Below are 25,115 nucleotides of genomic sequence, written 5' to 3'. Positions count from 1 at the left end.
TACAATCTACTTTCTTCTCTCTATCACTCTAACAATGAAGTAAAACGATTTGATGTCATATGAAGAAATTCTAAGTAATTTCTTATTTACATTATTAAGTCAATTTAACTTTCTCTAATGAAATTACAGAATTAATATGTACTCCACAACTAAATTTTGATAGTTTAAGCAATTTATAATATATTTAGAAGTAAATTAAATAGTTGTATATATATTGTGTAGAGGAAAATATTACGGAAAGATTATTAAACCAATTCAGGATTTTCTATGAATTCAAAAAATGTTTTTGAATTAAATTTACATTAGGCTTCTTTTTTTTAATATTATTTCTAAAATTTAAAATTAAATATATGAAGAAATATAGAATTGAAACATAGTAATATTATTTTTGAAAAGTATTTTTCTAAATTATTAACTGAAGATTTTAAATATTTTATAATTTGGTTGTGTAAAAAAATAAGAATAATTTTAATGTGCATAATGTCACACTTTTTTTAATGCTAAGACTATTTAAGTTAAAATATTTGAAAAAAAAAATGTTTGCATTTAATAATTAATATAAATCTTATTGAGAAAAATATCTAATAAACATGTAACTAAAAAAATATAATTTAGTGAGGCACAGGAGGCAGTGGCCTGTTGATAGAAATTTGACTACCACTTGCAGGTAAATTCCTTGAGTTTACTAGTCTACTAGAAGTACCACTGTTGCTTTCAACACCTGAGTAAGACTTTGAATCTGCTTGAGAAATATTTTCATTTATGTAGGGTGTATAAAAACCTCTAGCTACTATAGTAGTATCACTAGGATAACTGACAGTGTGTTCTAAGGACTTCATCTCTGTGTTCTGCTGAGGATAACTTTGTGAAGGAGGGGAATTGCAGTATTGTGAAGGATACATGTCTGAAAAAATAAATACAGTAAAAAAAAAAGGTTTAAGCATCAAATTATAAAAAAACATTAAAGCATGCGTTGTATAATTATCCAAAATAAACTGTCATTTACTTTTAAAGTTTAAGTCTCCTTTTTGTCTCAAAAGATAATAGATACCCCCTAGAAGGGTACCTACAGTAAAACAAGCATTGTATAATTTCTAAGCACAGCTCTCCTGAATCAGCCTTGTATAAGTAAGGAAAAGGAAAAGTCCAGGAAAACTGAAAACAATGCTGGGATCAGTAGAGAAATACTGGTATTATTTCACAGTTTTCCTTCTACTTGTTGCACAACAAAGACTTGAGAGTCTGGTTAATTCTGTTATAGATAGAAAAAGAATAATATATCAATTCATATCTTTTCTAAAGGTATTAGTGAAGTAATTCAATAGCTTCAACAGAACTTAAATCCAGCACACTGAGTCATAGTCTGAACTTATAACCACAACACCATGCTACACCCACTACTTTTAAAGAATGGAAAGAATATCCATATACTTTTAAATGGAGTTCATTACTATTTGGGAATGTATCACTAATTTAAATTAAACTAAAACAAAGTCTAAAAATAAAAGTAAACATTCTGTATACATTTAATGAGAAAATTTCAGGTGATAATCATTGACTTCTTAGATGATGACATTGATTTTCTAATAAGAATTCCTTTAACATGTATGATATGAGGATGATTGGAAAATGCATTAGACTTAAGGGTAGAGTACTTTGAATCAGAAATCATGTATTACATTGCTTAGAATTGAAATTGTTTGTGATATCTGTCATATAGCTTTTCATATATTGCCATGATAAACTTGATAGAATTATTAATGCTGTATAAGGACTATCTTTAATTAGAAATATTATTAAAAAAAATACCTGCCCTAACAAACATGCTAAATTATACCTCATTCTCCAAAATAAACAAGTACCATATTCTTCCTACTATAAGTAGAAAAGTGGATTTTCAATGTCTATTTGGTGTGTTGGCTTTCAAAAAGTAGTATACATAAAACATCATCAAGGTTTAAAATGGCGTCAACAGAAAACTTCATACATATTTGTCTAATAGTTTTCATGTGGTAATTGATTATATATTTCTATTTTAGGTAAAATTTTTAAAAAAAATGACATTTTTTGTTTTAAATTAAAAAAATTTTCCTTACATTTTAAAACATTTACTCTTTTTTAAAATGAGAGCAAAAAAAACACTGATAATAAAAATAAAACAATTTATAAATATATATAAACACACATTTCAAATTGCTATGTCTCATAAATATAGGTTTATAGTTAATACTGGTTTAAATAAACTTCATGCAAATACAAATATTTAAATATATTTACATAATACTAAAACCTTGATAATCTTGTATGCTTGTCTGCACATTGAATGAGACAAGAAATGAAAAGAGGGAATAGTAGTAGCAACAACAATATAAGGGGATGACATTAATAAATGATGTAAATAATGTCAACCTGAAAACAATCACATTTGATCAGTTACCATAGCAACAAGAGTTTTGATTGGATGACATAAATATATTTTTATTCAGCAGCAGTATTAAAAATGGTAAAAATGTGTTTACCTTTTGGTCAACTGACATATCTAACATTTATTCATGAAATCTTGCTAATTTCCCCTTAAATTAAAAGCAGTAATTTTATTCTCTCCTGGATGTACTTTTAAAATATCTATTTACCTTCACAATTAATTAAGAACACAAATGTATGCACTAAAGTACAATCACCAGCACTGACCCAACAGATCAGGAGTTGTATATGTTTATATGAAAATGTAATATATAAGGCATGTCTGAAAAGTAAAGGGACTGGTCGTGCCATATGAGCTATATGTGAAAAAGGCATGAGCATGAGCATTTAGCTTGATGTCGTCGGAGTATAGAACTGTAATTTTAGTTTTCTGCATCTTTTACATTTGTTTCCACATGGTTTTGTTCACACCTCATTTTTGCCCACACAACATCCTGAACATCTGGCAGTTCCTGACCAACAAAAATATTGCTGCATCAGAACAATCACTCGATTCACATGATCTTGCTCCATATGACATTTTTTCCTCAAACCTCAAAGAGATCATCAAGGAAATCTGTTTTAAAGGCATGCAGATCATTAATGATCTGTAATGACAGAGCTGAGGGACATTCTAGAAAATTCTTACAGCAGTGTGACAAAGAAGGGTGGTAAAGTTACAAAGATTTTGAAAGCAAAACTAGATAGTTTTTTCAGATACACATATATACTATCTTAATATACTTAACAGAATTAGAAAAATGTAATATGCACATATATTACCTGACATATCATGTCCTGAATCTTCCCAACCTTGTCTCGTCTGAGAAGATTTTGTAGAACTTTGTCTGGAAAATTCTTGTATTGCTTTATCTGTCCTTTTCTTGCTTCTGTCACTGCCACTTGGCAATGCAATATCTTGAATATACATCTAGAAAATGAAACAGTGTTTAATGACTTAATAGAACTCCGGATAATTCCTTGATCAAAATTTAGATTTTTACTATATAGTTATTCATCATTGCACTGAACTTGAAATATAGAATTCAGTGAAAGAAATTTAAAATGAATAAGCAAGCATCTGTATAATATATTCAACTTTATCCAATTCAGAATAAATTATTTTTAAATTGAATTCTATCAACCATCTTAATAAAATTATTCTCATTAACAATGCATTAGAGATATACAGAAAGGTAGCAACTATTGTATTTTAATGAGATTTCAATAATATATATAGATAGATAGATCCTTTTTACAAAATTCTAACATATATATATATCAGACATGTGATGGCACTAGTCATGAGGTGGAAAGGGAAACAACTAGTCATATTCAAACTATTTTCTTTTCTCATAATATTTCTCAGTACTAGAACTTATATTTAAGTGTTTAAGACATACAATCAACGAGTTGTCCTAGGGCATCACCAAACCTCTAAATGATATTAAAAAAAATAACCCTATTTCTAATAATATATATATATATGAAATGCCCTCAGACTACTCCTTGATTGTATTCCATAGACACTCAAATATGTTGTAATACTGAGAAATATTATAAGAAAAAAATATAGTTAGAGTATAACTAGTTGTCCCCTCTTCTACATCATACCTGGTGCCATCACATGTAACATTAACTACACTATGTTCTTGTATTTATAATTAAAAAAAAATAGAAAATGTATTGATTGGGACATTGATATTTTTTCTAAATATTCAAAATCTTATATTTAAAGACATAAAAGTAAACAGTTTTAATTGTAAATACATCCATTGTAAAAATAATATATATAAAAAAAAAAATTATTTACCTGAGATACAGAATGTGGGGTAGGTTGTGATTTTGATGTTTGAGAAGACAGCATTTGTTGAGCACTTGAGTAAGGATGGGTTTGCATTCTGGGTGTTGGTGGTTGACTGCTTCTTCTCATATCAACTGCATCACTTGTAGGAAGAGCAACATTAGACCAAGGATTGGCTGGATAAGGAGGACTTATCAAATGTCTCTGACCACTACTCACATATCCGCCTTCTGCTACTGGAACACTTCGAGGATTGCAACAGCGAAGGATACACACTGAGATTGAAGCTGTAATGATCACAGCTATTGTCACTGCTACAGACACAATGATAATTGCTGAAGTCAGGTGGATCTTGTTATCTTTTTTGATGTTAACAGCATTTAACATTTCTGATGTCTTGTTGCTTACGGTCAGTGTTAAATATACAGTTGTTCTGGCTGATAGAACTGGGCTACCACTGTCCTTCACTAGAAACTCCAGCTCATATGAGCCAGCATCTTGTTGGCTTAGGACATGAGTTGAACATAACAAACCAGTGTACTGGTTGATGCTGAATATCTGTTTGCTATTGCCTCTGATTATTTCATATTTTAGAAATGCATTCTCTTGACTGTCACTGTCTGATGCCTTTATCTGGCTGATGTTCTTTGTATGATGCGGGTAATATGTTACATCCATATTATAAGGATTAACACTGGGAAATGTGAAATATGGAGCATTATCATTTTCATCTCTCACCTTAACAATCACATTCACTGTGTTATTCAATGATGGACTTCCTTTGTCTTTTACAAACACTTCAAAATTATAAGTATCTTGAAACTCATGATCTAAAGACATAATTGAAGAGATTAATCCATTTTCAGTGATTCGAAATGGTACAAATTGTTTATTGGTGCTCACTAAAGAAAAAGACAGTTTACCTCCAAGTCCCAAGTCTGGATCTGTGGCATTGATTGTGCCAATAGGAATTTTCGATCTTTGGTTTTCATCAATGAAGAATTCAAATGACTGTTTAGAAAATTGTGGTTGTACATCATTGAAATCTGTCACTTTAATTGAGAATCTGCTTTTACTTTTCAAAGGAGGAGATCCTTTATCTTTACAAATGATGATGATGTCATGTTGTTCCTCTTTTTCTCTGTCTAATATACTTTTTACAATTACTTGATATTTTTGCTTGTCCATAATACGAAGCTGAAATTTATCATGGTTTAGTTCACATTTTACTTCCCCATTCTGTCCTTCATCTTGGTCGCTCACTTTCACATAAGCAATGAAACTTCCTACTTTGATGTTTTCAGAAATCTCCACTGTATTGTCCCATGATGTGGAGACAAAAGTCACTTTTATTTTTGGTGGATTATTTTCTTGGTTGATCACATTGATGTGGACTATAGCAATAGAACTTAAAGAAGGATTTCCTCCATCTTTCGCTTGAACATACAACTCGTAAGTTGATTGTTGTCCTAAAGTTGGATTCTTATTCAAAAGAATTTCACCATTCTCTTCATTTAGTTGGAATAACTGTTTTGCAAAATCCAAAGTTTTTGTGCTGTAATGATACTGGATTTTACTGTTTTTACCTGAATCTAAATCTGTAGCTGAAATAATGGCAACTGGTTTTGTTTTGTCATGTATATTTTGAATAGAAACATTATAAATATTCTGGGAGAAGATTGGTGGATTATCATTGACATCAATAACAGAAACGTGAACATCTAAAATGCTTTGTTTTGGTGGTGAACCACTATCTTTAGCAATTACTTGAATTTCGTACGAGTTTTTAGTTTCTCTATCAAGTCTTTTTTCAAGATTAATAACTAATTTAGATGTGCCGTCAAGATTTTTGGAGACAGATAATGAAAATGGTTCATTTTGTTCCTTATTCAGCTGATAAGTTATTTGTGAATTTATTGATGATACATCATGATCTACAGCATGAGGTATAGATCGTTTAACTCCTTTACTATCATCTTCAGAAAATTCTATATTGACAATTTTATCAGGAAACTCAGGTTGATGGTCATTGATATCTTGAATGATGACTTTGACTTCTAATAATGTAATAACAGTTGTTCCCTTTTGAATAGCAACATCAATCATTTGAAAACATTCTTTTTTGAAAATACACATTGATTCAGCATCCAAAGTTTGGGATGTGTACAGTTTTCCTGATTTCTTTGAGATATCAAATAATGGAGATATACCAGTTTCAGCTTGTAATAGAAGATTGAACTGAATAGATTTTTTATCTTCAGTTGAAATGTCTTTTATCACTTGAGAATCGGAAGAAATGTCTCCAATATAAGTACCAGGGCTTTTCCCTTCTTCTATATGATATGTAAGGTCCACACAAAAACATAAATGTCCAATTGAAATTAAAATAAATGCTGATGCCCACATTGTTACCAAAATAATATCTTTTATTTACTGTTTAATATCCTAAAAAATCACTTCCATTCTTTACAACATCTGAAATTTTAAGCAAAAAAAAAAAAAAAAAGCATAAAAAAATAGTAAGTATCTAACACTTTTAATGATTTCAATAATTTTCATAAGTAAATGATAATACAAGTATATCACATATGTTTCTATTTAAGTTTGTGAATATGGTTTTACTTGAATTAAAAATTAATCTTTATATAAAAGTGTAAATGCAGAATAAACACATATAGTCAAAATTAATTAGATGGTTCATAATTTTTTATATAGAGAAAGAGAATTTTAAATGTAAATCAATGATAATAACAGTAACAAATGACCCTGCAAAATAGGGACAAATTAATAGTCATTTAGATAATAAATGAAATTTAAAGGTGTATGAAATGAAAAAATACTTCGATTTCCTTTTTAAATATATTATCTGTTTGTAGTATCTAATGAATAACTATTTAATAATAATTTAATTAAAAAAAATATCCATTAAAAAGTGAAATTTAAAGAATAATCTTGTGCCACTCAATATATTTTTTCTTAATTAATTAATATATTTCATTTATTAAATGCAAATGTTTGTGTTATATAACTATCAATATACTCTAAATAATATGTGAACATTATTTCAACATTGACTCAATGTGTATTATTATCCTAATCTAATAGATTATTCTTAAAATTCTTGTTTCAGATAATGATGTGTATGAAAGAACATGTAGATGGTAAATATTTAAGAAAAAAAACTAATATTTAGATACAGGAGTTTACAATATAATTTTAAACTTAAATACTATAACTTTTTTTAAAAAGCAGCACAATAAATAATCTCCAAATAATAATGATAAAATCCTAGATACATTTTAAATTAATAAAAGATAAAAATACTAGGATTTTAAAATAAATTCACAATTATACATGTATTTCAAAATACTGTATAAATCCTTTTATTTTACAACTGATTTTTATATTGTATAAATTTTACAATTGAAAAAAAAATATTCACAAAATATTAATAATAATTAAATAGATCCAAATGAAAATGAAATGTAAAAAAATAATTCTAAAATAAAATATTTCATGTGTATAATTAGATTTAAAAGATAAAAAAATACTATTTAAAAAAATATATACACACACATGAAATTTTGTAATAATATTATTTTGTAAGTCAGTAGTCTCTCTTTATCAACAAAAAATTAATATTAATTAATCCTTAAGACAGCAACGATTTATTATTATTTTGTTAATACAAAGATTCTTCTGACTTAGCGAATATCTACAGCAGTAGAATAAAAAAACATTGATAGACCAACATTTTATTAAGTGTTAAATAAAAAAAACTTGAAAAAATTTAAATATAGTATTTATTTTAACTACATAATTTTTCAAGTTTAATAAGAGAATTAAACAATCCAAATAAAACAATGAGAATCGTCTTATGCTGTTTTGTTCTATACACTAGTAAATTTCAGTCACACACATTCATAACAAAACCGATGCACTTCCATCCTTCTACTACCGTCTTCATCCATTTCAATTAACAAAGAAAATGAAGGAAAATAAATTAATGGCAAACTCACCTTTGTTGTTACATCTGCTCATGCCAAATGTCAGCTACATCAACTGGATTACCACTGATGCTTTTTATATTTACATGTTGAAACATATTTATTTTGTATTTTTCACACGAGCCAAGTATCCTGAGTATTGTGTAGTCTGTGTAATGGCTGCCAAGCATACTGAGTTATTTTAGAATAAATATACGCAGTGAATACATTTTTAATTTCAAACTAATTTTATTTTTAATTTTTTAAAATATATTTGCTAATATATGAATAAAAAACTTAGGAAAAACTTATAATTAGGAATTTAACTAATGAAATTAAAAAGTCTACATAGCAACCGAAACATTCAAATTCAGCGATTCTTTCATTATGAATTACTTCCTTCAATCTGTCAATGTCTATAAATTAGTATCTCAGTTTGTTTATATTCTTATATCAGAGATTGCATAAAAACATTTAGCAGTATATTAATAAACTATATATATATATATATATATATATATATATATATATATATATAAAGAGAGAGAGAGAGGGAGGGAGATAATAATAGTAATATTTTTATATTTTAATTTTCATCTGAAAATATTTTTAATATCTAAATTTCTAATAGAAAAACTACTATAGTCAGCAGACCATGCTTACAATAATATATAAGTGTCATTAAAGTTAATATTAAGGAAAATTTATATTGGTTTAATGGGCAAATATAATATATGAGGCTCTAAAATTAGATATCATGTAAGGTAAATAATACTTTAATGACAATAAGTTCAAATCTATTATACAAAATACAATATGAAATCTTGCTGGATGCCTCACTAATATGGCTATTTAGCAGATCAAAGAAAACTAAGTACATATCTCCAAATTATTTGATTTAAATAAACTAAAAAAAAAATATGAACATTTTCTAATTTTTTTTTCAGTGGCAATTAAAAAAAAAAAACAATCCGAAATAAGCTCACATGTCTGTCAAGTGAGACATATGTATCTATTACTTAAGAGGTTAAAAAATATATGAAAATGCATTAACAATGTTGTTTTAATGTGGCACAGGTGGCAGAGGTCTGCTGATTGAAGTCTGACTACCACTAACAGATACATTACTTGATGCTAAACGTCTATTAGAAGAACTAGTAGTATTAGCATCATTATAAGGACTGTTTTCATTCATATAGGATGTGTAAAAGCCTCTAGCTACTATAGTAGTATCACTGGGGTAGTTGGCAGTTTGTCCCAAGGGCCTCATTTCAGAAGTTTGTTGTTGATTTTGTAAAGGGGGTGGATTACAATACTGAGATGGATACACATCTGAAAAATATAAAGCAAATCCAAAGTTAAATAAGAGGTCAGTTTTTAAAGAGAGGATGAGGGTTCCTTCAGAAAAAAAAACTCTTTTGATTTACTGGAAACAAAAATGATAATTGCCACAGTCTAGAAGGATTTCTTCATTGACAAACACTTGACAAATTTATTTATTGGCTTCATTCTCAGCATCAAAGTTAGACACAAAGTCAATTTATTGTGGGGATACTAATCAACCTCTCTGATCCACTCCAAAGAGGGCATTCTATATTTGTAACAATAAAGTCAGTACTTAGCATCATCATTTTACTTTCATAAGCAAAATTACTATTACTTCCATATAAACCAAACAAATGCAAAAGTCAAAACACATTCAGGCAATATTAATAGACACTGTTAGTGTTTGTTTGTGTGTGTGTGTGTGTATATATATATATATATATATATATATATATATATATATATATATATATATATACTTAGGGGATTAGAACAAGAGTCTAAAGAGCAGAGTATATTGTAATGTATTAGTACATTCATTAATACAATTAAAATAAAAGAAAAGAAAACAGTGCTCATTGTAATGTAGATATATAATAAGCTCGATAGGCAAATATATCCTAGAGCTATTTTAATATAAAGTAAGATGATTGATAATTTATAATTAAAATTAAAAATTAAAAATCGGTTTCATAAGGAAAAACAAACAAAATCAATAAATTGTACGATCGTTTCGGAAACAATGTTTAAATTGTGAAAGACATTGAGTCTTGGGCAATAATTTAATCATTATAGTTTTTTGAAACAAAGTCTCCTCATCAGCAAAAATATTGGGTGTTTTTTTTCTCAAGGCACCAAAAATAAACCTAGCATTTTTTAAGTAAGACAGATGTATCTTTTAAGTAAGACAGATGTATCTTCTAAAAGACTACATTTACTATCCAAATGAACGCATTAACAATGATACGTACAACTTTTAGAAGGCGAACCATATATATACAAACACGCACACAGTTACGAAATATTCTAAAAGCGGAAGCCATAAAAACTTGATTTTATAAAAAAAAACAATACAACTCATTACTAACTACCAATCTAAAAAATGCTGCCAAAGAACTACGTAACCATCCTAATATAGTTATAAAAAAATGCTGATAAATCAAACATCTTTGTCATCCTTAACAAACCTGATTATAATGAAAACCTTAAAAACATTCTTAATGATCGTACGCAATTTTAAAAAATTAATAAAAACCCTACAAATGCACTAAAAACACAGGTTAACAAACTATTTACAACAAATAACACACAAATTGGTAATTATCAACTCCCTAAAATAATTGGAGACTATAAACCTGGTTACCTATATCTATATGGGACAGTCAAGATACATAAACCTAATTCTCCTCTCCGACCTATCATATCCCAAATTTCTATTCCCATCTATTTTTTTACAAAAACCTTAAACAAACTTATTAGCCCGTATATTCCAAGCAAATATAGCATGAAGTCCACACACAAACTAATGAAAATACTTAAATCGATGCAACCGGAAAACAAAATAATTGCTTCTCTCGATGTAGAAAGTTTATTTACTAATGTACCTGTTGCGGAAACAATTGATATAATTATCAACATTTATAATAATTCGTCACTCTCTCCACTTAGAATGAATAAAAAAATATTTTAAAAAATTACTATTAATCTGCACTACACAGGTACCCTTGTATAACGCCAACGGTAACATATATACCTAAATAGATGGAATAGCAATGAGATCAGTTCTTGGTGAATTGTACATGGCAGATCTAGAGAACAAAATATTTAAAAATAATTTAAAGCCCCCTATATATGTATGCTACGTGGACGACATTCTTATTTTAGCTGAGAATAATGAACGGATATACCAATTACAGGACCTTTTTCAAAAAAACTCAATCGTTAAGTTCACAGTAGAGTTGAATAATAATAATAAAATTTTATTTCTTGACGTTCTTATTGATATGTCCAATAATACTTTTAACACCTTTGTATATAAAAAAACAAACGAGCATAAACTCCAGCCTCCTAAACTTTAAGAGTTAGTGCCACAAAGGTACAAAATAGCCATAATTAAAAATTTATTTAATCACGCTAAAATGATATCCACAAAAAAGGCACTACTCACTGAAATAAAAAACGTTAAAGTACTTATTAACAATTACTTTCCGAATTACATTGTCGATGAATAAATAAAATGAATGCTACAATCACTTTAAACCCCTAATAATAATATTAGCCAGCATCGTAATGTAAACTCCATTAATATATTTCACCCAAATCAAATGGTACCTAACTTCAGAATCGAAGAAAATGCAATTAAAACTATTGTTCGTAGATATTTTATGCCTATTGATAGCAACTCTAAAATTAAATTTATTATTTACTACAAGAAGTTTAGAACACAAAACCCTGTTGTTAGAAACAACTCCTCGGTGGCTATAAAAACATTGGAACAAACCAATGTAGTGTATAAATTCAAATGCTCTCTAGGAGAATGTAACTTTGTAAAATAAATATAAGAATAATACATCGGGCATACAACGACAACGTTGTCCCGGCGAATCACCATGCATTTAAACAATACTAACACTATATATCAACATTTAATAACAGAACCCAACTGTTCCCACTCCAATCTTAGAAAAATCGTCATTGACAACACAAAAATTATATTTAAATTAATCTTAAAAAATTCAAATATTCTTGAAGCATCTTATATTGGAACTCATCACCCTACTATAAATAATTCGAGAAAAGCAGCAATGTGTTAAAATATCTTGCGAAGCGTGTAATGGACAGACTTCACCAATAGTTCCCATGAACTTGCTGATTTTAATACTATAATTTTTAATCGATCTATATTTTAATTGACTTTATATATTTTACCTTACAATCACCTAACGCGATTTAATGTATATTTTACTTTTCACTTTTTGATTTCCATTTTCGCTCCTTCTCACTTTTACTTCCTCAACACCTGAAGATGATTCATGTGCGAATCAAAACCGCTCGTGACAGTAACAATCATGGAATCTTCATTAGTATTTATCAAAAAAAAAAAAAAAAAAAAAAAAAAGAATCATAAAGCAAAGTATCTCTGTTGCATTTAATAATGTTTGCTTGAATATATATATATATATATATATATATATATATATATATATATATATACTGCATTATATTTAGTTTCATGCAAAGGGTGGAGGAGTCTTTGTCAATTTTCAGATATCTCCCATTTTTATTAAATTTTAACGATAATTCAATTAATAAATATTCTTTTAAATTTAATGGAATTTGATCACAATTAGAATAAAGATTCTGAACATAAGGTTTAGGAGCGTATATATATATATTGATTTTAATTTTAATAAGAGAAAATGGTTCAAATCGTTCTGTTCAAGGTGAATTCTATTAGTAGAATACTTGTTCTAATTCAGTATGAATTTAAGATAAAAAATAGACCAATTGTATCAATACTTATAATTATTCCGTAATCAGTTTTTCAAGGCATTTTGTAATAGTGAATTTTTAGCAGCATTTAGATATTTTGCCATACTGACACACAGCTAAACTATTTAATAATTATTTATATATTTACTTTATATATATATATATATGTATATATAAGTATATACAAAAGTACGAATTCTAAATAAAGTATATTAACAAAAAAGTAAAGAAACCTATTCAAATAAAAAAAATCACTTGCATCTCAGATTAATGAGTTATCTTAAAGCAAGATATAATGTGAGATTATAGGAGATATCAACATGGATATTCAGAGACAAACCTGATATTTCTTCAGTTTGACTTGAGTTTCTTTCATTCAGTCCTTGATGATTTTCATTGTGTGTAGATTTTATGGAACTTCTACTGGAAAATCCTTGTGTGTTGATAGTTCTTTTATTACATCTCTTGCTGTTCGATGGCAGTGCAATATCTTGAATATACATCTGCGAAAATTAAAATAAAGAAATTAGACCAAACTGACAATTTCAGTTGGTGAAGATATTAGTACAAAATGTTTCAAATTGTAGAAAAGATTTTTTATTATATGTATTTAAAATATCAAAGCAAGAAAGTCAAAGATATAAACATACTTACTTGAGATACAGAATCGTGAATAGGTTGTGGCTTTGATGCTTGTGATGACAGCATTTGTTGAGCACTTGAGTAAGGATGGGTTTGCATTCTGGGTGTTGGTGGTTGATTGCTTCTTCTCATATCAACTGCATCACTTGTAGGAAGAGCAACATTAGACCAAGGATTGGCTGGGTAAGGAGGACTTATCAAATGTCTCTGACCACTACTCACATATCCGCCTTCTGCTACTGGAACACTTCGAGGATTGCAACAGCGAAGGATACACACTGAGATTGAAGCTGTAATGATCACAGCTATTGTCACTGCTACAGACACAATGATAATTGCTGAAGTCAGGTGGATCTTGTTATCTTTTTTTATGTTAACAGCATTTAGCATTTCTGATGTCTTGTTGCTTATGGTCAATGTCAAATATACAGTAGTTCTGGCTGATAGAACTGGGCTACCACTGTCCTTCACTAGAAACTCCAGCTCATATGAGCCAGCATCTTGTTGGCTTAGGACATGAGTTGAACATAACAAACCAGTGTACTGGTTGATGCTGAATATCTGTTTGCTATTGCCTCTGATTATTTCATATTTTAGAAATGCATTCTCTTGACTGTCACTGTCTGATGCCTTTATCTGGCTGATGTTCTTTGTATGATGCGGGTAATATGTTACATCCATATTATAAGGATTAACACTGGGAAATGTGAAATATGGAGCATTATCATTTTCATCTCTCACCTTAACAATCACATTCACTGTGTTATTCAATGATGGACTTCCTTTGTCTTTTACAAACACTTCAAAATTATAAGTATCTTGAAACTCATGGTCTAAAGACATAATTGAAGAGATTAATCCATTTTCAGTGATTCGAAATGGTACAAATTGTTTATTGGTGCTCACTAAAGAAAAAGACAGTTTACCTCCAAGTCCCAAGTCTGGATCTGTGGCATTGATTGTGCCAATAGGAATTTTCGATCTCTGGTTTTCATCAATGAAGAATTTAAATAATTGTTTAGAAAACACTGGTTCTACATCGTTAACATCCAACACTTGAACTGAGAACTTGCTTTTAGTTTTTAATGGAGGAGATCCTTTGTCTTGACACATTATTATAATATCATGTTGTTCTTCTCTTTCACGATCTAAATGACTTTTTACAATTACTTGATATTTAAGGATTCCCATCTTCTGAAGCTGAAATTTATCATGTTTTATTTCACAGTTCACCTCTCCATTCTGACCAGCATCCTCATCACTTACTTTTACATAAGCAATGAAACTACCAACTTTTATGTCCTCAGAAATATCAACTGTGTTTTCTCTGGATGTAGAGAAAAAGTTTACGTCTATTAATGGAGCTTTATTTTGCTGGTTAATAACATTTACAAAAACCATTGCTAATGATCGTAGAGGTGGATTACCCCCATCTCTAGCTTCCACATATAACTTATATATCACTTTTTTATTTAATATGTCTTTTTTATGTAGAAATAATTCTCCAGTAATTTCATTTAAATCAAATATCTTTCTTGTGCTTTCAGTTGTTTTTGCCGTAATATGATATTTTACTTTGCCATTTTCTCCAGAATCTAAATCTTTAGCAGATAATATGACAACTGGTTTGGCTTCATTGTGTTTGCTGTCAATAGAAACATTATAAACCTTTTTAGAAAATATTGGTTTATTATCATTTACATCTGTGATTGAAATGTGAACAGTCAATACACTTTGTTTTGGTGGGGATCCTCCATCTTTTGCAATTACTTCAATTGTATAAGAATCCTTGTTTTCTCTGTTTAACATTCTTTCTAATTCTATACTTAGATCAGATGTTCCATCAACTTTTTTCATTGTAGATAATATGAAAGGTTCATCTTTGGTCTTTTTTAGTTCATAAGTAATTTGTGAATTAGTGATTCCTACATCTTTGTCTATGGCATTTGGAATTGATCTTTTCATACCTTTACCATTTCCTTCTTCAAATTCTATAGTAATTTGTTTATCCGGAAACTCTGGCTGATGATCATTTATGTCCTGTATTATTACTTTGATTTCTAATAACTTGAAAACAGTTGTTGATTTTTTAACTGCTATATTTATCGTTTGAAAACATTCTTTTTCAAAATGACAAAGTGATTCTGCATCTAATGTTTGTGCAGTGTATAGTTTTCCAGTTCTTTTTGATATTTTAAATATTGGGGAATTGCCAGTAGCTCCTTTATGAAGAAGCTTAAATTCAATTCGATTGTGGTCAGAATCCGGGATATCCTTCATCATTTGTGAATCATTTGCAACATCACCTACATATGTACCTGGTTGTCTTCCTTCTTCAACATAGTAAGTAATATCTATGCACAATCCGATGTGTATGATAATAAATATTATGCATATATTTTTCAGCAGCTTCTTTAGAGGAAACATAATTCAGGTCGTCAAAGGATATGGAGACTTCTGAAATTAAATATTAAAATTATTTTTCACACAATGTTTAAACTTATAAATGGTTTATTTTAGTTATTTAAAATTGTTAGACTAGCTTAAAAATGTTTTGTAATATTTTAATTTCTTTTTTTTAAATTGGAAATATGAAATTATTTCGCAATTATTTCTTTTTAATTAAAAATCAGATTAATCACTTTGAAAATAAAAATTAACATTTATTTTTAAATGCCATACTTGAGTTTTTTTTATAATTTTGTTTTGGCTGTTATTTTTTTTTTTCTGTTGAAATATTTCGGAATTTTTTGTAACTCATTCTTTAATAAACAATGGAAAAAATAGTATGTCATTATTTTTCTCTTCATTAAATGAAAATATGAATATGTTGATAATTTAATAATATATAAAAAATAATTTAATTGTAGAAAACATAATTTGAATATTCAATATTTATTTAAAATAATAAATGCTTGAAATAAGACGTATTAAAAGTTATCTTAGAAACATTTTCAAAATGATTAAAAACGTTTAAATATTTAGCAAGTCATTCTTATTTATATGATAAATAATAAATACATAAAACATCAGTTTACAATAAAAAAAAAATGATGGCATATACAAAATTATAATCCTAAAAAATTCTGACGAATGTAAAATAATCTATCATTTTAGCCATTCCTTTTATTGCAAAAATAAAAGGTAGATTATTAAATATGTAATTCCAAAGGAGGTTAATTCGAAAAATAAATCAATAATAGTTATAATAATTTGTAATACCTTACTTTTTAAAATTAGAAAAGAGATTGTATGAAGTACATATTTTTATATTCCTCTGCCTGTATAATTTCATACGTTTTTCTATTTTTCATGTTTAGAGACAAAGAAAATAAATATTTACTGTCAACTTACCTTTAGTGTTACACTTGCTCATGTGAACTGACAGCTATTTAATAGGAATACTTTTGATGAGGTTCTATTCTTGCATCATGTTTCTTTTTGAGTAAAATTAAACAAAGGCCAGTAGTCCTAAAGAGTGTGCAGCCTGTGTCATGGCTGCTGTATTCATTCTGTTTGACAACAGGGCCACAAATTTCGTATTGAAAAGCGAATATAGGCCAACTTTCTAGTTTTTTACATAATTATTAAAAACATGTATGTATGCATATAAAACATCAAATAATCAAAGTATTTGTAAAATATTTCATTTTTATTTTGTAAACTTATCAATAAATAAAATACTCCCAAGATGCAATAGGCAAACAAATCTATTCTTCTTTTTAGATTTAATTTCTTCTTTCTATCTCTAACAATGAAGTAAAACACTTTGCTCTAATCTAAAGACATTTCCAGTACTTTTTAACTTTTAATAAGCATAAATGATATCTTCATAATATTGTTTTAGTCAATATATAATTTGGATCATAGAATTAACTTGCAAAGATATATTTTTAAATAATTGAAATATATTTTGAAAACCAAAAAATTAGTATTAAATTAAGACCATTTATTATTTTTGTAAGAAAACATTGATGCTACAGAAAAATTATTCTAAATATATTTTGTAAGAAAATGAATTACATTAAGGATTAAAATGGAATAATAGTCAAAATGAGGAAGCAACTTAAAGAAATATTTTATTTAAGACTAAAATTTCGATTTTAATTTGCCAAAATTGTCTCTGAAATTTAACTATAAATATATATTTAATAATAAATCAAAAAACTGATAAAATAATAACTTAATAAATACTTTTTTTAAAATAAAAGTGCAAAATTTAATATCTAATATTAAAAGAAAAATTTCCATATATTAATTAACATATAAATCCAAATAAATAATTAAGTATTTTTTTTTTTACATATTTTACTGAGGTACAGGTGGTAAAGGTCTATTGATAGAAGACTGACTTCCACTTGTAGATATATTCCTAGATTGTAATTGTCTATTAGAAGAACTAGTATCTGTGTGAAGATTACTTTCATTCATATAGGGTGTGTAGAAACCTCGGGCCACTATAGTGGTATCACTGGGGTAGCTGACCATCTGTGCTAAAGGCCTTATATTAGTTGTTTGTTGTTGATCACTCCGTGAAGGTGGAGGATTACAATACTGTGAAGGGTATACATCTAAAAATATAAAAATGTTTAAAAGATGAAAGATATTTCAAATGATAGTAACACATATACATATACAATTTATAGAATAATACCACCCTATCTTTAGAAAAATAATAAAAAGAAGTAAATTAAAAAAAAAAAATGAACGTATTTTAATAGAAATTATATGTTTTTTATCATGTGAGTCTTCAACTTTAAAAAAAATCTAAATAGATATTTAGAAGCGGTAAGAAATTAACCATTATGGAGTAAAATTTTTATGTAAATCGAATGATGGGATTATGAATCAGGATTACACCCAGTGTTTAGGGTAGAATCACTGAGTCCTGGGGAAATTCTAAGCAAGTAAACAAGCTAGTAATGCAATGTAATATAATTTCCCATGTTTATCTGGGATCAAAAATGATTGTTTTAATGTGTGATGTCATCAACCGCCCAAAATTAAGTATCTCAATACACCAATTTCACAGATGAATATATGTTTCTTTTATACCCTGTTTAATGATAAAAACTAGTGGTGGTCCAAGGGTGGCAGTACGACCTTAGCTATTGAAATTGTGGTACCATCCTTGTTCTCTCCCATATTGTATGCTAATAAATAAAAATATAAACTATTTTCTACAAACAAAATAAAGTAACTATTATATTTACAAGGTGCATGTGTGCTCAAGTTTATAAAATCTTTCATAGATATATTTTTTATTTCAATGTCAGTCTCATATAAAAATCATGCTATTTGTTCCTTTTTCTATAAAGAGAATTATTAACACATCCAAAGATGCATATATCATACATTTATCAGATGCGGATATTACATTTGATTGAAATTTAAATAAACTTTTCATTTTCACTTCTACTTTAATTTATTAAAACAAATAAATTATATATATATATATATATTGTAAAAATATTCCAGAGCACTACTACAAGTTTAGAAAACATGCATATGAATTGGTACACAGAGGAAAGCAAGCTAAATAAAGATTATGGAATCTGTTTCTATCATACACCTTGGACTAGAAGAAAAATAAAAAGGTTAACATTTCTTTTTGTATTAATTATTTTAAATACACTTTTCAAAAAGTGAAAGTCTGCATTATTAAAAAAAAATCCAACATACTTTTATATAATCAGTTTCCATATTTATTATAATGAAAACATATACATTTCATTTTAAAATACTTAAAAACTTGGTACTAGTGCACTTATTGATCCGTGCTGAAATAATAACGTTAATATTTAAAAAGCCATTCTTAACATGGGGAGGGGATGGTGTTTTGTATCTATTCTATACTTTAATCTTACAATTGAATAAAAAACATATCATAAAACTTGGAAATACGATTTAAAAAATAGTGCGGATCAGTAAGTGCACTAGCACCAAAAACTTTAAATGAAAAAATAATTCAAAAATAAAAATAGAAAGAAAAATCAATCTAATACAAACATCCAATAAATTATTTTGGTTATATTTTTATTTGATTTTTATTAATATATTTTCATTTATTGAAATACATTTATACTTATTGGCACGGTTTTATATTTTCTTGGATGTATTTAAAAAAAAGTATTTTTTAAATTCTGAAGTCACATCTATAAATTTGTATGAATATATATACATATGTGTGTACACACACACACACATATATATTAGAAAACGTGATATGTAGGGTCATCCATCATGCTTGGGTTGAATTGTTTGAATTATTCAAAAGTGAGTTTGTAAAGTCAGTTAAATGTAAAATGAAAATAAATAAAAAACAAAATCACAAATTAGTCTATTTGTTATATCTCCCTTTTCCTATTTTTCTCTCCAGCTATGTTTTTTCAACCATAACACAATCCCAAATCGAAGAAATATTTAACATGTATATTCTGTGATTAAAATATATAGAAAACAAGCATTAAGGAAACAAACGTTTATTAACTTAGCTTTAGTATAATATATATGGCTTATATTAATACTTTATCAGTTTTATAAAACATCCAATCATCAAAAAATTATTAGTAGAATCCTGAACATTTTTTTATTTTACAAAAGGGTTACCACACATCAAGGCCCGGAGACTATTCGAGGATAATAGTTAATGAGTGTACGGTAGTCATTGGGGCAGTTGTGTAATAATCGTTTGTAGTGGTAATGTGGTATAATTAGATTATTTACAAGAACAGTTCAATAAGAAATTGTTTACATTGAACTTGAAGACAACGATATTGTAGTCAGCTAGAAAGCAAACCTGCAGAACTGAGTTCGATAGGCAGGCAGTTCTAGGAAAAAAGCTTTGTTCATGGAATCCACATTTAGGTTTAGGCACTGATAGTACAGGAATTTATTGATAGTGATTTTGTCTAGACAAGTGTTTTTTGTGAAAGATTGGCTAGAGGGGACTATAGACTGGAGTTCAAATGAACACTTGCCATGAAAGTAGTGATAGAACAGTGACAGTCTCACAACATCTCCTTTGTGGGAAAGAGGTTGCTGAGAAGAGAAAAGGGCACCGCCTACTAGATTACAAAATCTGTTTTGAACTCTGTCAAGGCAGAATAGGTGCTTTGAGCAACTCCTACCCAGATGTAGCAACAGTGCTCTATCCTAGAATGTACTTGGCTCTTATATAAGTAGAGAATTGCATCAGCAGTGAAATATCTACTAGAGCGGTAGAATGATCCAACCATTTTTCCAGCAACTTTGGCAACAGATTTGATGTACATGCTTCATTTCATATCAGAAGTGAAGGTCAGACCAACAAGTTTATCTAAACATGGAGTGTCCTCAAGGCAAGAGCCATTCATTTCAATAGGAGCTAGATTTGAGTCAGAGCATTGATGATGGAAAGAAAGAAGTTTGGTTTTTGATGCATTAAAATTAATCAGCCATCTTTTTTTAATACAAATTCTGATGATTGTTTCAATTTTAAGAAGTTGATTTTCAATCAATATTTTTACTGGTTATCCAAGTTTGATGCACCTCAATCTTTTAAAAATAATAACATTTAACATTTTGTTATGTACGCTATTTCAATTTAAAATTTCTAACTATTATTATTCAAGGATTGTCCACATATAAATTATTCATGTTTTACAGCAATCATTATAAATTTGAGTAAATACATGTATTTTTGGACCCATATTTCATTATTAGTTTGTGTCTGCTTTTAATTGTTTTGTTTTTCATCATGATTGCTTATTTATTATCTTGACACACAGTAATTTTGTTAAATGTTTTCTCTGTAGAGACTGATTCTTCAATTTTGTTTCACTGCTAGGATGTTTATTTTGTTTATTTCAGTTACTAAATATATTCCAGTAATGTAATTGAGTTTCCATATATTTCTTTCTTAAAGATAACATTATGGATATTATATCTATACTTAAATTGCTTCAGAATTGCTTTAAATAAATTATATATTTCATATTTAGTATTTTCTAAGGCTTTTACTTCTGCTTTATATATTGTATTGTTTTTTCATATAATCTATTCATTTTATCAAGATATAATTATGTACATTGCAACATTTTAATAACCAAAGAACGCAATAACTCAAGAGATAGTACAACTCACCTGTCATGATCTCATTATGTCTTGTATCAATATCATTCCATTCTTGTTTGTCATCATTGTGAGATGATTTAATAGAACTTCTAGTGGAATAATCCTGTGACTTCTTCATCCTTTTCTTATTTTTATCAATACCAGGTGGCAATGAAACATCTTGGATATATAACTATCACAAATAAGACATAAAAATATTTTAATATCTCTAATTAAACTGAACATATTTACATTTTGTAACAACTGAAAATTATAAAGCTTTATTGATGAGTTTTATAGGTATTAATCGTTCATAATAAAACATTAATTTGATAATGCAAAATTGTACACATGAAATTAAATGTATATTAGGTCGACAAGTTGATGTTATTAATTATTCAAAGTTTTCACATGGTAATTTTAAAAGATGTTTAAAAATATGTGACACAAAAGTAATTAATAAGTACAATTATACATTTAAAAGATTATTCTATGCATCTATGTACGTTTAAAACAATTTCTCTGTTAAAACAAAATGTACAAACTTACCTGTGAAACAGAGTCTGAAGTTTGTTCTGGTTTTTGTGCTTGAGGGGAGAGCATATGGTGAGCACTTGAGTAAGGATGGGTTTGCATTCTTGGTGTTGGTGGTTGACTGCTTCTTCTCATATCAACTGCATCACTTGTAGGAAGAGCAACATTAGACCAAGGATTGGCTGGGTAAGGAGGACTTATCAAATGTCTCTGACCACTACTCACATATCCGCCTTCTGCTACTGGAACACTTCGAGGATTGCAACAGCGAAGGATACACACTGAGATTGAAGCTGTAATGATCACAGCTATTGTCACTGCTACAGACACAATGATAATTGCTGAAGTCAGGTGGATCTTGTTATCTTTTTTGATGTTAACAGCATTTAGCATTTCTGATGTCTTGTTGCTTACGGTCAGTGTCAAATATACAGTAGTTCTGGCTGATAGAACTGGACTACCACTGTCCTTCACTAGAAACTCCAGCTCATATGAGCCAGCATCTTGTTGGCTTAGGACATGAGTTGAACATAACAAACCAGTGTACTGGTTGATGCTGAATATCTGTTTGCTATTGCCTCTGATTATTTCATATTTTAGAAATGCATTCTCTTGACTGTCACTGTCTGATGCCTTTATCTGGCTGATGTTCTTTGTATGATGCGGGTAATATGTTACATCCATATTATAAGGATTAACACTGGGAAATGTGAAATATGGAGCATTATCATTTTCATCTCTCACCTTAACAATCACATTCACTGTGTTATTCAATGATGGACTTCCTTTGTCTTTTACAAACACTTCAAAATTATAAGTATCTTGAAACTCATGGTCTAAAGACATAATTGAAGAGATTAATCCATTTTCAGTGATTCGAAATGGTACAAATTGTTTATTGGTGCTCACTAAAGAAAAAGACAGTTTACCTCCAAGTCCCAAGTCTGGATCTGTGGCATTGATTGTGCCAATAGGAATTTTCGATCTCTGGTTTTCATCAATGAAGAATTTAAATAATTGTTTAGAAAACACTGGTTCTACATCATTAACATCAATCACATGTACAGAAAATGTCCTTTTGCTTTGAAGAGGAGGAGATCCTTTGTCTTGACATTTGATAATTATACTGTGATGATCTTCAGTTTCCCTGTCTAAAAGAGTTTTCACTATCACTTGGTATTTCTTGGTTCCCATGTTTTGCAATTGAAATTTATCATGTTTTATTTCACAGTTCACCTCTCCATTTTGACCAGCATCCTCATCACTTACTTTCACATAAGCAATGAAACTACCAACTTTTATATTTTCAGAAACATCAACAGTATTTTCCTTTGATGTTGAGAAGAAGTTTACATCAATAATTGGAGCATTATTTTGTTCATTTATCACATTTATTAAAACTTTTGCCAATGCACTCAAGGGAGGTTTCCCCCCATCTGAAGCTTCAACATACAACTCATAAACCAAATCTTTTCTTAAAGCAACTTTCTTATTCAAAAATATTTCACCTGTTTGTTCATTTAATTTAAAGGCATTTCTCGTCATTTCATTTGTTTTCATATTTGTATGGTAATATATTCGGCCATTAATTCCAGCGTCTAAATCTGTGGCAGATAATACCGTAACAGGTTTTATGTCTTCGTGATCATGATGTATGGAAACATTGTATATTTTCTGCGTGAATATAGGTATATTGTCATTGACGTCTGTGACTGTGATGTGAACATTTAAAGAACTTTGTTTAGGTGGAGAACCACCATCTTTGGCAATCACTTGAATCATATAAGAGTCTTTCACTTCACGATCAAGAGATTTTTCTAATACTAAATTTAGCTTTGATGTTCCATCAACACTTTTAGATACAAACAAAGAAAAAGGTTCCTCTTTCTCTTTTTTTAATTCATAAGTAATCTGAGAATCAACAATACCAACATCCTTGTCAATTGCATTCGGAATTGATTTTTTTGTTCCCTTACTATCATTTTCTTCAAAGTCAACTTTGATGAGTTTATCAGAAAACTCTGGCTGATGGTCATTTATATCATTTATAATTATTTTGATTTCTAATAATTTGAACACGGTTGTTGCTTTTCTAACAGCCACATCTACCATCTGAAAACACTGTTTTTTAAAAAAACAAAGTGATTCAGCATCTAAAGTTTGAGCTGTGTATAATTTCCCAGACTTTTTGGAGATCTTGAACAATGGAGATGAGCCAGAAGCACCTTTTTGTAAGAGACCAAAACTAATCAAGTTATGATCTTCAGTTGAAATATCATTCATGACATGCGAATCTGCAGCAATGTCTCCCACATATGTATTTGGACTTTTGCCTTCTTCCACATTGTAAGTGAGATCAACACATAAGCAAATCTTTAATAGATAGAAAACAACAAATATTTGGGGAAGCATCATTCCATGAAATATGTATCGTTTGAAATCTTTGAATGTTTTTCTGAAATGTAAATGCAATTACAAATTATTAAACATTTATTAATTATAAAAACATGATTACATTTTTTAAAACATTTTCGAAATTTTTTTAATCAATTACTTTTTCAAATAATCAATTATTTAAATATTCTACTAAGACTAACTAATTTGTAATTTTAATTATTAATTTTAATAATTTTAATTTTTAAAAATGTACACAAAAACAATAGCAAGATATTGTATACGTTATGAATAATAAAAATGCTGTCATAGCTATAACAATAATAGCATATTTTTTCAGATTTTGGTAAGAAAATATTAACAAAGAACAATTGGTAAAA

General features: G+C 28.4%; 2 protein-coding genes across 2 annotated transcripts in view; both read right to left on the bottom strand.

Moving 5' to 3' along the window:
• Window positions 1–385: 385 nt before the first annotated feature.
• Window positions 386–8,447, bottom strand: LOC145242926 (protocadherin beta-2-like). Its single transcript, XM_080106036.1, has 4 exons — window positions 8,287–8,447; window positions 4,277–6,742; window positions 3,247–3,394; window positions 386–904 (listed from the first exon to the last, which is right to left on the bottom strand). The coding sequence occupies exons 2-4, from the start codon at window positions 6,671–6,673 to the stop codon at window positions 612–614; spliced, it is 2,838 nt and encodes a 945-aa protein (XP_079962162.1). The 5' UTR covers window positions 6,674–6,742; window positions 8,287–8,447; the 3' UTR covers window positions 386–611.
• Window positions 8,448–9,193: 746 nt separating this feature from the next.
• The window catches only part of LOC145242746 (protocadherin Fat 4-like), a 39,816-nt gene continuing 23,894 nt past the window's right edge, over window positions 9,194–25,115 (bottom strand). Inside the window, exons 8-14 of the mRNA XM_080105888.1 lie at window positions 22,357–24,796; window positions 21,838–22,000; window positions 18,026–18,284; window positions 17,171–17,225; window positions 13,726–16,125; window positions 13,412–13,574; window positions 9,194–9,585 (exon numbers count right to left, since the gene is read on the bottom strand). Coding sequence (XP_079962014.1) covers window positions 9,317–9,585; window positions 13,412–13,574; window positions 13,726–16,125; window positions 17,171–17,225; window positions 18,026–18,284; window positions 21,838–22,000; window positions 22,357–24,796 — 5,749 coding nt within the window. The 3' untranslated portion in view covers window positions 9,194–9,316. The remainder of the gene's footprint in view (window positions 9,586–13,411; window positions 13,575–13,725; window positions 16,126–17,170; window positions 17,226–18,025; window positions 18,285–21,837; window positions 22,001–22,356; window positions 24,797–25,115) is intronic.

Source organism: Euprymna scolopes, chromosome 21, assembly GCF_053919585.1.
Source record: "Euprymna scolopes isolate OS-2025 chromosome 21, ASM5391958v1, whole genome shotgun sequence".
Lineage (NCBI taxonomy): Eukaryota > Metazoa > Mollusca > Cephalopoda > Sepiida > Sepiolidae > Euprymna > Euprymna scolopes.
Note: the sequence above shows the minus strand (reverse complement) of the source record. Positions and strands in the feature narration are given on the sequence as shown.